The sequence below is a fragment of the Leptosomus discolor genome, chromosome 27 (assembly GCF_034619465.1).
Source record: "Leptosomus discolor isolate bLepDis1 chromosome 27, bLepDis1.hap2, whole genome shotgun sequence".
Classification (NCBI taxonomy): Eukaryota; Metazoa; Chordata; class Aves; order Leptosomiformes; family Leptosomidae; genus Leptosomus; species Leptosomus discolor.
Genome location: NC_141417.1, coordinates 2707258 through 2721377, shown reverse-complemented (window position 1 = coordinate 2721377; position 14120 = coordinate 2707258). Strand labels below are relative to the sequence as shown.

At 54.1% G+C, this 14120-nt stretch overlaps 1 protein-coding gene across 1 annotated transcript in view; it reads left to right on the top strand.

Moving 5' to 3' along the window:
* Positions 1-14120, top strand: part of LOC147413508 (axonemal central pair apparatus protein HYDIN-like) — a 119338-nt gene that overhangs the window by 59968 nt on the left and 45250 nt on the right. The window contains exons 21-33 of the mRNA XM_086478735.1: positions 711-854; positions 1710-2023; positions 4369-4500; positions 5164-5374; positions 7164-7262; positions 7958-8167; positions 9060-9197; positions 10875-11052; positions 11566-11696; positions 11889-11938; positions 12215-12359; positions 12437-12570; positions 13589-13725. Coding sequence (XP_086334861.1) covers positions 711-854; positions 1710-2023; positions 4369-4500; positions 5164-5374; positions 7164-7262; positions 7958-8167; positions 9060-9197; positions 10875-11052; positions 11566-11696; positions 11889-11938; positions 12215-12359; positions 12437-12570; positions 13589-13725 — 2023 coding nt within the window. The remainder of the gene's footprint in view (positions 1-710; positions 855-1709; positions 2024-4368; positions 4501-5163; positions 5375-7163; positions 7263-7957; positions 8168-9059; positions 9198-10874; positions 11053-11565; positions 11697-11888; positions 11939-12214; positions 12360-12436; positions 12571-13588; positions 13726-14120) is intronic.

Below are 14120 nucleotides of genomic sequence, written 5' to 3'. Positions count from 1 at the left end.
GCAGCTGTTTGATATCAGGACATCCAGAACTGGTTTCCCAAACACAGTTTAGTTTATATAAACCGTGCAGGAAGCCCAGAGCAATGCATAAACAGGAAGAAATAGCTTAGGCTGAGGTAGCTTTGAGGCTACAGACACCTTGTCGCCGTAGCAGGGACAGCAGGAGACACGTTGCAAGCGGACTGTTGAGGTTTCTAGCTGGCTGTATGTGCCTTGAAGTGTTCAAAGCCAACCTTGGGCTACTGCAGGCTCTCTGCTACGGGCCAAATCCTGCTTGCTTTTCTCCTCTGACTGGCATCACTGCTTTTATGAGGCTACTGGAACCGATAAGGTTGTAAGAAATGACTGTCTGTGAGTGAAGATCATCTTGTGCCTTTCTGCCCAAGAGAGCATACGAAACTGGAGACAAAGGGTCGGTCTGGGTTCACTTTCTGGTTTTGCTCTTGTTCAGGCAGCTGCCGCCTCTCAGGGTCCTGTTCCCTCATCCGTACCCAAGACTGTTTCCCTGTCCCCTGGGGGATGCTGTGGTTTCTGAACATGAGAAACATCCGATATACTTAGAGAAGAACTTTCTTGAAGGGTAGAAACTAATAAAAATAGTAAATAGAGATGTATGCACTTTGGGGGTTGAAAAATTTGAAATGCATCAGAAGGGGAAGGAGATCCATGGGCACTTCAGGTTATTTTTTCCTTGTCTTCGGTTTCTGTAGCAACCCAGTGATGTCCTGACTCTTCAGTACAAGCCTCTCTCTTTAAAAAACGTCTGCTCCCTGCCCCTCAGCATTGTCCTGGCCTTAGGGCAACCCTTCTTAATCTGCGATGTGGACCAGCAGCCCCTCCCTGCAGACGTTCAGGTGAGCAGCCACAGACCTTCCTGCTGGGGGCGGGTTGCAGAGGGAGGAAGGTGGTGGTGCGTTTGTGTGGGGAGGTCCTCTAGCAGACAGATTTATTCTGTAGAGTCAGCAGTAGACTGGCCTGAACTAAATCAGGTTTGAAATGAGCCAGTGAAGGAAACAGAATATACCTGACTTGGGAAGAGACGTCCTGGCTCTGAGACACGAGGAGAAGGGAAGAGACAGCGAGGTCTGGGCAAGCCACGTAGTAAAGGTGTCTGCTGGAAACCATCCCAGCTCTGCAGCAGCCATCTCAGATAACCTCCAGAGCAGCTTGCTCTCCAAGGGCAGCCCTGCTTTCCGGGAGGCTGAGGACGCTTCTCCAGCTGCTGCCTGGCGCCTGCCCCGTTGTCGGTAGAAGCTGTTGGACATGGACTCTGCTAAACACGTGTTGTTGTAGGCATGGCCGCCACGTCTGTGCCGTGCCAGTGAGTAGCCTCTGCAAGGGCGAGGCAGCGACGCTGTGTCACTTGTGCTGTGAGGTGAAGGAGTTCCTCTAGAGGCAGGGCAAAAGGCTCTGGCGTGCCAGAGCGCTGATCTGGTTGTGTATTTAGTGTGTAGCTTCTGTGGGTCCAGAATTCAGGAGAACAATATTTATTTCCCTCTTGTATTGGTGCAGAGCACAGTGACGTGAGCCTGAGAGAGTCTCAGACCAGAGTCTCGTGGTGCTTGCAGTCAGGCACACTCTGGGAAGAAAATGAGGGATGAACTGAGAAGCCTGAGCTGGGGGTCACCCTTTGAACATTGGCATGTTTTGTGCTATCAGACCCTGAGACTTCATCACCCTGGTGATTAATACTCTTCATCTCCTTGCAGCCCATCAAGCTGGAGATAGGGGAGGAACTTCATCTCTCTATCAGGTTTAACCCTGCTTATGAAGAAGATTTGAGTAGCCGGGTAGTAGAGAAGATTCTGAAGATCAAGTTCCTTGAGCATCCTCATGAGGAGCTGGTCACCGTTCGGGGAGAAGTCTGCTTCCCGAATCTCAGTATCCACACCACAGCCCTGGACTTTGGCTGCATCTTGAATGACACTGAAGCCGTGCGTTACGTCGAGATGACCAACTGCAGCCCGCTTCTCGTCCGGTACCGCTGGTTGTTCCTGACAGACGGCCACGTGAGCCAGATGAGGTACGTGCACCTTTGCCCTCTCCTTGAAGCTCTTCTCCTTCCCGATCTCGTGTTTGTAACTTGCAAAGCCCAAGGCTGTTTGCCTGGGGTGTGACAAATCACCTTCAGCTCTCCCTTGAGGAAATAACGCCTACGGGCTGTGGTCAGGCTAGGTGCTCGGGGGAGAGGTGATCTCCACGGGTGTGACTCTCAGAAGGAGACAACGTTCTCCAGCCAAGCTGGGACTGTGAAACACTGCCAACACTTCTCACGTAGCCCGTAAGCCAGAGTCCTGCTCAGTCTCTGGAGCTACAAAGCCGTGCTTAGGCACTTGGACACGTAGATATAGAACATGACCTCGTGTCCTTCCCTACCAACCCTGTGTGTTGTCACCTCATGCTAAGAGCCTACACAGGCACTGCCACCAGAATGATGTGCTGCTGTCCCAGTCTCGTGCTGCTGCTTTGCTGTAGCCTCTGTGCTGGTTCCCTGGGAAGGAAAGCTGGTGTGGAAAGCTGCTTTCTCAGACCTTTGTGGCCTGAGGCAAACACCACCTCGGTGAAGTGAGTTTTTGTCTGTCGAACTGCACGCCACGTTCACAAAGCTGCTACTTAGTGTTTGACGGCGAAAGGGCAGGTTCTGCTGCGGCTGTAGGTACAGCTGTAGATGTTGGTGGGAGCACTTGTCTCTGAACATCCCTGGGAATCCCCAGGGCCATCCAGAGCTGCTCTGTGGTTTCCAAGCCCAAGAGCAATCTTGCAGTCGTGCTGGGGCACATCTATAAACACGTTTCTAGCAGTTCCTCCCACTGTGGCCTCTCTGCATAGTACGAAAGTCTAGTCTGGGCAGTTTTAATTACAGTAGCAAATGGTTTTTCCATAATGCCCCAGGAAACCCAGCAAAGTTAACTACTGTGCATTGAGGTGCTGCTATTACAAATAATAGAGATCATCAATAAAGAGTTTTGTTTAGGGAATTGGGATTTGGCTCAGAGGAGACGACCTATTGGGAGCTGGAGATTAGCTGTGGCTACGAGGAGGGCTTGGGGGAGAAGACCTGGGGTAGCCCACGCACAGCTGGGTCTTACCAAGTAACAAGCAGGCTTTAGTGTGGCCCTTGATGCATGGCACCTCCAAGAACAGACCCTGAAATGCAGAGGAAGGTCTGCAAAAGCAGGTGGAGGGAGATGGGCAGGGAAGGAGGAGCAGGGCTGTAAGCTCTGTTTGGAGGCTGCTGTCATCTCCTGGTAAATTAGATGAGGGTTTAATTCCAAACTAAAGGGAAAATGTAACAATGCATATATTTTGTAATAACAGAGAAACAAGGACATTACAGCGAAGCCTGTGTGGAATTCATTTCCTCTGGGGAAAATTCCACTTGTTTGCCAGTTGCCTGTTTACTTTCCTCTTATGTCTTTGTTTGGAACCAATTCAGGTTTTTGGAACCGTGAATGCCGAATCAGTTTTCAGTTTTTAATTACCCAGCTCCACCTAAATTGGCTTTGCTGGTCCTGAGCCTGCAGGTGCTCGTTCTTCCAGCGGAGGCTGAGTCACCTGACTCTGCTGCAGAGAGTAGCAGCTGAGGGTTCTGAGCATCTGGCAGGAGAGGAGCCTCTGCTCCAGAGGGTTTGGCATAGCCCCTTTGCTGGCTCGTTAGCGCTGTGCATGTTACGAGAGCTCCCTCTTCTGCTCTGCCTGTTAATTAAGCAGTAATGTACTCCCGGTCCCTCACCGGGGCCAAGCCTTGTTCTTGTGTGCAGCTGCAGGAAGGACAAGTCAGGTGGGACCTCTCAGGTTAGGAAGAGCAGGGCCTCTAATCCAGATATGAAAACCAGCCTTAAATAATTAGCTCCAAAGCTAAAGAGAAATATTGATTTGGGAGCACATCATTGAAGGCACCGACTTCCCAGCTGGGAATGAAGCAGCCAGGTTGCTGTAAAACCTCTGCCTTGTTTGACTGTGGGGGGAACACTTGCAAATAGGCACGGTGCCAGGCAGGCACGGTTGGAGTGTGTCCATCCATGTGCATTAGGAATACAAACAGAGTTACTGTGAGTGCCTGCTGTGATTTACACCAGGGAATGTAACCTGAGTCACCTGGGAATGTTTGAAAATGTGAAACCATTTACTTTTTACTGACAGATGCTGGTCAGACTATGAACAGCTTGTTTTAGGAAGGAACAGAGCTGAGTTTGGAGTGCTTTGCTTGAATCATTTGCCACGTTGGTCCCCAAATGGTTTGTCTTTAGAAACTGCTGGGGAGGGAATCACACCATCGGCAAGTGCCACATGGGCTATAACCTTATTTCAGCAGAGCTGCTGCCCTTTTAGCGCGAGGTGCAGTTAGAGGTGCTGTTCTGCAACCAGGGAATACCTGCAGCCCAGCAGGGAGCTGAATCTTGTCATCATGTATGGGTTAAAAATGACCAGAGCTTCCTTCCCCAAAGTGCTGATCGCTGCTGCTTTGGTGCTCATCAGGGGTCAACGGGCTGTTGAACTGTGAGTCTCTGCCTGCAGCTGCTCGATGTGTCTTTCCACGTTGCCTTGTGTGTGCGAGGGTGTCCCGTGCGGGGCTCTGTGGGCGCCCCTGGGCGGTGCTGGGCTCTGTCGGGGTCGGGGCACAGTGGGCTGCGGGCTCCATCCCTGCTCCTGCCGGACGGTGCTTGGAGAAAGCCACGGGGATCACCGCTTGCTGGTACCGACCTGAAGCTGCGGGTCCTTGTCAGGGGCAATATTCAGGATAAATGCGGAGGAGAGCTGCAGAATCTGTCGCTTCGGCCTGCTGGGCGGGGGAGGCCCATTCCACGGCCGTGGGTGCTTTCAGGAGGGCACTGGTGGCTCTGCACTAGCTCATCGCTGTCCGGATCTGCCCCTTTGGGTCTCCGTCTCAGCTTTTTGCACGGTTTGTGTGTCTCTTGCTGTCCTGCTGCGCTTTTTACCTCCCCACAAGGTGTTCACCGCTGTCCTCTTCCATTTCTCCTTGCAACCCGCTGCCTGCACCGCCGCTATACCAGCGTCATCCCTGGGCAGCCCCAAGCGTTGACCTGCTCCATGCTGGTTTCTGCTGGGTCAGACCCATTGCTGAGCTCACACCACCAGTGCCCGCCCAGGAGCCCCATCCTGCTGAGGGGCCTGTGCAGGCTCCCCTCCCTCCCACTGCAGGTCCGTGATCAAAGTTACATTATTTTCCAGGTTCAGTCCTCCAACACGTAAACCCCAACCACCGAAGGAGGGGGGAGCCTGGTCAGAGCACTCAGCATCTGCAGAGAGCAGCTCCAGTGGTGGAGGTGTGGAGGAGCCAGACCAAGCCCTGGGAGCAAGGGGGGATCCTGCCCAAGAGCCAGCAGATGCAGACGACTCCCCAGAAGCGAAGGTACGTTTTGCTGTACCCCTGCCGCTTGCGTTGCCTCCCCAGCTTCCAACGAAAAGTCGAGCTCGTGCCAACCTCCCTTTCTGCTGCCCTGCTGTCGCGTGCCCTGAGAGCGGGCTGGGCAGCAGGGCCAGCAGCTGGAGACGGGGCTGCTGGAGAGGGAGAAATGGGGTAGTTTTGCTTGGAGAAGCCCACTCGGCTCCTACTGACCTATGTTGAGTTTGGAATTTTTTTGGCTCGTTTTATTTTTTTACAATGTAAAATGAGGCTTTTATCTGTGTTGAATGTGAAGGCTTCCAGTTTCCTTCCAGTATCGAGCTGTGCCAAGTACTGGCACCTTGTTCTGCACCATGTGGGGCAGAGGCTGCTCCTGGGGCAATAAAAAAGGATGTGAGAAAGCACAGGAGGTTCTGAAAGTGCAAGTGTTGGCACTAAGTTCAAGGAGAGGGGTTGTACCTTCTTACATCCAAATATCAGTCATTTTAACGTTACAACTCTGCACGTTTTTTCTGAAATAGGAGAAATGATACCCTGTAGGCATCAGGAATAGTGTGGCTGAATGTTTTCAGATAGAAGTATGAAATCATCTTGATTTCCTGTCTTGTTGCCATATGTGCACAAATAAACCAGGGAAATTCAAGTGGATATGGCTAAGTGGGATCCAGAATTCCTTCAAGGGATACATCTGGATTGCAGCTTCATCTTCTGCCTGTGTCACTGGATCAAGGCAATATCCACACAACACCTCTGGGGTGGTGGGAGACCATAGGCCTAGGAAAGATGTGGGGTAGGATCTTTGGGAATATGCGCTTGGCAAAGCTTTGCTGGGTTGGAAAATGTGGAGACGACGGAAAGAGCATTGAAACATGAGAAGACTCAGCCCTCCCCAGCGCTTTATCTGCTGGGGAGATGTAGCCTCTGGTTAGGTCTAAGGGTGTCCCATAAATGTTCTTGCAGATTCTGCTGATTTTTAAGGCCTCAGCACAAAACACTTCTTCACGCTTCTGAAGAAGCAGGTATTCTTCAACTTCAAGAGCCCTCACAAAGCCCTCGTTTAGAAATAGGGGTCAGAAGCCCAGGAACAAGGGTCCTTTTGAAAAATGACATCTCTGAGGTTAGACACCAGCTCTCAGCTGCTGCAACACAGAAGAACATCTCGGCTGCCTTCTTCAGGAAGGTGTCGTTTGAGAAGAATGACCCAGGGGAGATCCTCAGCCCTCCAGCACGGATGGCTGCACGAGATGAAATCTAAGCGCCATCTGAAATTGGATGGTTGTGCCAAGCACTTTGCAAGTCCTTATTTTCCTGGTTTTGATACTTCTCCCTTGCAGCTGTGTTCCTGTGTTTGTCATGGAGAACCTGACCTGTCCCCGTGGGGGGTTCTCAGTGTGTTTCTTGGGCAGGAGTGACCAAAGCTGGGCTGGCATGAGGGTGCAAAATGGCCTTGAGGTCTCTGCCAGGACTGAGTGCTGGGTGCCTCCAGCTTCCTCGTGCAGCTTGTGTGTAGGAAGCGCAGATGGAGCCCATGTGTCATCTGTGGGCGGGCTTGGACCCATACCCAATTGATGGCATGGACATACCCGTACTTGATTTGCACCTAGGTCCTGTCTCAGCTGCTCTTGGGTGGACTTGGACCCATACCCAACTGATGGCATGGACATACCCGTACTTGATTTGCACCTAGGTCCTGTCTCAGCTGCTCTTGGCTTGATGAGGTGGTGGAGCCTGCAGCAGAGTGGTCTCACCCAGACCAGCCAGCTGCTTGCTACAGCCCATGGTGCTTGTTTTCCAGATGCTGCCATCAGGTGGTGCAGAGCCTCCGAGCCTGGTGGAGATCAAGAAAGTGATGCCGTTCATGGAGGCAGAGCCCCTCCCCTTGGGAATGGAGGAGGTAAGTGGGAATCTGTCTTGCTTCTGTGTTGCCAGTGTGGCAAGCAGTTCTATAGCCCCAACTCCCACTGGTGGCCCTCAGCGCCGCTCACGGAGCAGCCTCACAGCCCTCCAAGCACCTTGCACAGCACCGCTGAAGCAACTGGTCGTTGGAGAGGCCACGCGGGACACGGCGTGGGGCTGACCGAGGGTGTCACCTGCGCAGCAGCTACGGAGGGCGTTGTTCATCTTGCTACTAATCAAGTGGTTGACGGGAAATTTCTGCAGTAGCTTTGCTGTAGCATCTTGAGAGAGAGCAGCGTGCAACTGGGAGAGAGTGAAAAGCATCAGGAGTCAGATGAGGTGGGCTGCAGTCCTGCCCCCGGCCCCAGGGGCTCTCACCTCCGAATCTCATGGGTTTGTAGAGGCAGTACAAGGTGGTTTTAAAGGCAGGTTCTGCAGTGGAGAGAATTTCTTGCTGCCAGGAGACGTCCCAAATTACTTTAATGTAGTGTATTAATTAGGGAGTCTGGGAGAAGATTTTTCCCATGGTCCCTCCACTGGTAAGCGGAACGGATGCAGGATGAGGTTCGGATGATTTTGCCTGTGTTGAGGAAGAGGCCCCTCCAGCCATGTCTGTATTTGCTCCAAGCTGTGGCTGCTCTTCCACATCAATTTCCATGCTTGACATCTCGATCTCTCCTCCCCTCCCTCCAGGTGTTCGACATCCTGCCGCTGTACGGCGTGCTGCAGCCAGGCGAGAGCCAGCGGGTCACATTCACCTTCTTCGGCCACGCAAACATCGTTGCCCGTGTCATGGCGCTGTGCAGGGTGGAGGGAGGCCCGACCTACGAGGTTGCACTGAGTGGGGAGGCCTCGGTCATCAACTACCTCCTAGACACCACAGAGATCAACTGCGGGCTGCAGGTACTGCGCGCTTCTCTTGGCCAAGGTCCTTGTCTTGAAACCATCCCCGGCAGGTTGCTGCCCACCTAGGCCTAGGGCTCACTTCCCCTTCCCAGCTCCTTTTTTGGCTCTATGGCTTGGAAGTAGAACCTTTGAGTGGTACGTCCTTCCTCCAAGCTGGTTTTTAATGGCCATCACCAGCCTCCCCAAAGCTGGGAATTGCTCCTCTTCAAGGTAAGTAGTGCTGCCTCATGGGGCAGGCAGGATCCCAGGGATGATCTCCAGAGGGGCATGCCCAGAGACATTCATCTGCTGATCCACTCCTAAAGCCTGAGGTCCCAGGAGATGCTTTCTCCCAATGCTTTTGATCAATCAACAGAATGAACCAGGGAGGAAGTTAGCTTGGGCTTCCCAGTCACAGTAGCTGGAGAGCGTGTCCCAAAACAGTCCCCACTTCTCTTCAGTGAAAACCCCCCAGATGTTTCCAGCTCTTGGCCCATATGTGTGTTGCACTGTCTCCCCTTTTGCTGTCGCTGCAAGCTCCACAAACACTTGTCTGCGAGTGCCTTTTCTTCTGCAGTGTCTTGATGCCATCTCCTTTGGTTCAGGTGGGCGTTAGATGACACCTTACAGAGCAGAGAACTTGTATCCTCTTTGGTTCTTTATTACTGATCTTCATGGGGTTGGCATTGCCCCTCTGCATGCTGCCAGAAGCGTTTGTTCCTGTATAGGGCTGAGAGGCCCCCTGTGACTGTGGGTTCCCCACGTCAACCAGGGAGAGTCAAGTGCCCGAACCTGCTCTGCCTCTGCTTCTCTCCTGTGTGGTGTTCATTCACTCTCACCCCAATGAAAGCAGGAGATTGCCAGTATCAGGCTGTGTCTTCAGCCTCCCACTCCTCTGTCCTCTCTTTAGATGTTTAACAAAGTCACCGAAGCGGAGGTCACCCTGCAGAACAGCGGGAAGGTGGGATTCGCCTACGTGGTGCCAAACCCCAGCGCAGCCACTGCAGACAGCCCTCTGCCCGGCGTGCCCCTGGTCGTGCCCGGCGCGGTGAGTACGGAGGTGGCACAAGTGATTAACTCTGGCCCTGTGTCAGGCTGCCCAGGAGAGGGTTGTAGGGGAAAAGAAGGGAGAAAACAAAAGGGAAAAAACCAAAGCAAACCAAACCCCACAAAAGCAGCCGGGAGAGAGGCAGGGCTGTAAGCAGTTGCTGCTGGGGGCAGAGCAGGCCAAGCGGGCGCAGTCCTAATAGGCTCCCTTAATGGCCTCTGCTGGCGGGTGGCCCTGCCGTCACACAGCATCTGCCAGCGGGAGGCTCGACTGCTCCGGTGGCTCCCTGGGCCCCAGCTGCTGAGTGCTCTGCTGGTGCTGGCACCGGAGCCGGAAGGTTCGGGCCCTGCTGAGGGTCACCTCACCCGGGCTGTGTGATCGGACGGGATTTGCTCCTGCCTGTAACCAACGCTGCCTGCCCTCTGCCAGCAATCGCCAGGCGAGACCTAAACGCTTTCTTGCTCGGGCATGAAGCTCCTTTGCCAGAAATCCGAACCGCCCCGGTACCGCTCCCTCCCTCCTCCAGCTTTGCTGTTCTGCGGCAGCTTTGTGGGGCAGGGGGCCAGTGAGGGGAGGAGTTTGCAGCATCCCGCCACCCCAGCTTCAGTCCGGCGTGGATGTCTGAGCTGGAGCAGCCATCCTATCTATGTCCCTCTGTTGCAATGGGAAGAGGAAGCCAAATGGCTTTCACACCTCCTCGCGCCGGCCCCTACAAGGGAGGACACACGGACACCCTCTTCCCGCGAGCTCCTACAGACACAGCTCTGCCTGGACCCGCGCAGTCAGCGGTGTAACAGCACCATCGGTGCTGGCAGCTCGGCGGGGCTCGCTCTCGCTGCACTGTGTTGTGCGCTGGAGCAAGGGCCCAGGGAACCGAGTGGCAGGATCTGTCCCACTCAGCAGCTTGTCCCTGCAGCAGGGGAGTGGGGAGCCAAGGGTCCAGCCCCACATGCAGGGGGCGAGCCAGGGAAAGCTGCAGCTGTGTCCTGTCACCCAGAGCCGTGTTGCTGTCTGCTCGCATTTGCTCTCCACCTGGCTGGTGTGAGCCCAGCCCGGGGCTTGGACAGACCTTCTGGAAGCCCGGAGAGGAGGTGCCCTTCCCGGCAACACCTTCTTCCCTAGGTCTCGTCCTAGTCTCTGCTCCTGTGTTTCCAGAGATGTCTGTTTTCAGGTCAGCATGAGTCTGGAAAGGCTTGTGCACCCTTGGTGTAACCGCCCAGGCAGGAGATGTTTGGTTGGGATCATTCCTAAGGGGCCAGGCGCCTCAATGCCGGCCTGGGAGCCACTGGTGTGCTGTGACAGGAGCTGCCAGCCCTGCTGAGAGTGTGGGCACTGCACTCGCCTTCCATAGCGGCTGGTACAAGAGCTTTTATTTACTCGGTCTGGCTCTTGCTAGCAGAGGTAAACACCGTCAGAGAAGAGCTGTGCTCGTGCTGAGCCACGGGCAGTCTGTTGGTCTGCCGTGTGGGAATGCCTCCCTACAAGCCCTCTGCAGGACATCCTGCATCCTGGTGTAGGAGACTTCAGCTTTTGGGTACCAGAAAGCTGGAAAGTGATGTTGTCTGACATTTTCTTGTATATGGGCACCCGTCTTCTCCTCGCACCAGGCCTATTGTCTGAACCATCCCTCCCCAAACCCTCTGGTGCATTCCCTCTCTCTTCTCCCGCGCTCTGCAGGGTTACATTGAACCTGGCAAGGAGCAAGTGCTGAAAGTCTGTTACCTGCCGGGAGTGCCTGGAGTCTTCTGCAGGACTTTCCAGATCAGAGTGGGTCACCTGGAGCCAGAAGAAATTTCCCTGAAAGGAGAGGGGAGCTTTCCCAGGATCTGCTTGGACCTGCCCAGGAACATCAAAGGTGAGCACTGCCTGTCTGCTCCCCAGGAAGGTCCCCTGGCTTGTCCCCCGTGTCGTACACCCACAGGGCAGCTCACACCCACCTCCACCAAGGCTGGAGGTTTCAGGGCTGTCAGACCAACACTCAACCCTCTGGTTGCTTCCTGAGTTTCTAGAAGCCCCTGTGGGCTTTGCCCCGGGAACCATCGTGCAGAGCTTGCCAGCGTACCTGTCGGAGGCCTGGAGAGATGATGGCTAGACAGAAGTGCTCAGGAAAGCTGTAATACAGGCTGGCAGGGATTTGGGCAGAGTTGCAGTTGCATCACATTGCAGGGGATGAGATGCTCCTGTGGGGAGGAAGATGGGTGGGAGGGAACATCAGGATTCATAGAGGGAAAGCAGCATCCGCTTTCCACACAGTGCTCAAAGAGTGTGTTTCTGGGAGAGGCCAGCGTCGGGGGAAGTGGAGCTTCCCAGCTTCACTGGGAATGGCGCTGTGCCCACGCTACTATTTGTGGATGTTTTCTTCCTTCAGGAAATGAGAACTATGAGAAGGTCCTCAAGCAGGTGACAGAAAAGATGGAAACAGACAGACAGAGAGATGAAGCAGCTGTTCTGGAGGCGGCTGTGGCTGCGGAGCCACCCATGGACGACTCTGGCACCGTGGTGAGAATGGCTGCTGCCCCGTTTGGCCCATGCCACCCTGTCCCTGTGACATCTGGACCCCTTGCACCCTGCTCAGGCTTCCTGGTGCCCTGCTGGCACGTGGGACCTCCCTGCCCACACCTGGCCATGATCATGCATCAGCTCAGCATTGCCCCAGGGGCTGCCCACCTCTGGTGGTTGTTCCTCCTGCAGATGCCCGAGCTTCCTGACTACCCCAGGGAGATCCTGAAGACCATGCTCAAGTGATCGCATTTCTGGTTCTTTGTGATGGGCATGTAGGTCGTCACTGGGGTGTTGGTTGCTCACCACCCAAGCCCTGCCAGGTTTACAGGGCTTAATAGCAGCAGCCTGACTGGCTGGGACTGTGCTGTCAGTGCTCATCCCCAAGGGGCACCAGCTTTATCGCGATTCCCTTTTCAAGAGAGCTTTTGTCCCAGCGGCTTTGGTGGCAGCTGAGGGCAGGCAAATACTTGGAGCTCTGGAAGTTTCCTGGCTTGTCTGTCTGTCTGTCTGGCCAGGTCAGCCTTTCTAACAGGGAGTGGGCAGGCAAAGATGCTGGAGTTGGTTTCCCTTGAGGTGAGATCCTGGCTAAGAGAGCGGGAGGTGTCACAGACACTGAGCAATGAGACCGAGGACCCCATCACCCCTCTTGACAAGACCAGGGTGGGTCCCCTTTCAGAGACAAGCCTGTGCCTTGGTAGGGACCTTTGCTAACCACCCACTGTCTTGCCTTTCCTCAGTTGGACACTTGCCTGCAGATGGAGTTGGAGCAGATGCTGATAGAGAAACACGCCCTGGAGCAGCAGAAAGCTCTTGCCTCTGGTCCCCTGGCAGCCGCTGCCTTTGACCAGCATGCTCACCGGAGGCTTCTCAGGTTAGCAGGGACTCCTGTACCCTATCTCCAGGTGCCCCGAGGGCAACACCCAGCAGTGCACCCCTGCTCCTGAGAGCTCTTTGTGTCTGCAGAGCTGGCAATAGCTGGGGACTTCAGAAAGGGTCTCATCCTGATGGCTTTGACATTTGGGGGGTGAGCAGCTGAGTGTCCTCACTTCCACGGTGCCACCCTGATCTTTGGAGGTGCTCAACTCCCCACAGATGCTGGGTTCTGTTCTTAGAGCTGAGGGGGCCCAGTGCAGACCATCAAGCCCTTCCTGACAGCCCAGATGCCATCCCTGCTGAGCAGCTCTGGAAGAGGCAACTCAAAGCTGGTGTCTTTGTTCCAACTAACAGACCACACTAAGCAAAAAGAGCAGGGAATCACGTGGGTTGACAAGCCCTCGACAACCCCTAAATCAGGTGCCTTGGGTGCTGGTGGGACTTCAGGGCTTACCTAGGTAACTTGGCCCTTCCTGGTGAGGCATGGGCACGGTAGGCTCCAGTTCAGGAAGAAGCTGGTCTGCAAAACAGATCATTTATGTGCTTTCCTGAGTGGGATTGCTCTGGAAAAGGCCCTTCCTGTGAATCTTGCAGGCGTTGATTTACGGGTGCTGCTCTGGGGGCAGATGTGGCTGCAGAGCCGTGAAGATTTCCTGTGCAGGCAAATCTTGTTACAAGGTCCTGAAGTAATTTCAGGCTTGGGCTGTGCACCAGGCTTAGCAGTTTCATTGAGACCAGTGGACTTCTCTACAATGGCTTTTCATAGCAGAGGAGCTGTGACCAGTGTCCATTTTAAACTAATTTTTTTTTAAGGTCCCATTGGTAGCTGATGAAACCTGGGACCTACATTCCCTGTGACTCACCAAAGCCTTATTACCAGGTGGTCAGGCCTTGGGTTTCACGGGCTTGAGTTGAGTTTTTACAACAGGGAATACAAAAATATTCACTTTATTTGCATCTTCCTTGGAAATGTAGCCAGGCTGTGGTTTAAGGGCTGTCCTTATTCCTCCTTTCAGAGCTGAGCTGCCCGAGTACATCCTGGACTTTGGCTACGTCATTCTCGGTAGCGTCCACACGCACATGGTGAAGATCACCAACACCGGGCGGTTTCCTGTGTCCTTCCGTGCTGATGGACAGGTCCTGCGTGACACAGGTAACCAGGGCTGGAGAGACTTTGTGTGCACTTAAGGAGCTGTCTCTGACAGATTACCTTCAGCCACTGGACATGGGGCGGGTTTTAAGTGCCTGTTTGTGTAGGTTTTTTCCTTCTTGGGACCCTCTGCCTGGTGCTTTAGAGCCTGAGTTCTCCTGGCCAGCAGAGCTCAGAGACCTGGCCTGCCTGTGGCTGCCCAAACACTTCATTGCAGGGGCTGGATGGGCTGGTCACCTTGGTCACCTCTCAGTATCTTCTGCTCTTGGCTACCATGAGCATTGTCTGAGTTTCTTTGTGCACTCTGTGGGCTTGTGATGGACCCTCTGTGGTCTGGAAGTGCTTTGTTTAGAGTTCGTAATGTCGCAGCACTTCTGTTCAGCCTGTGAGGTCCTCTG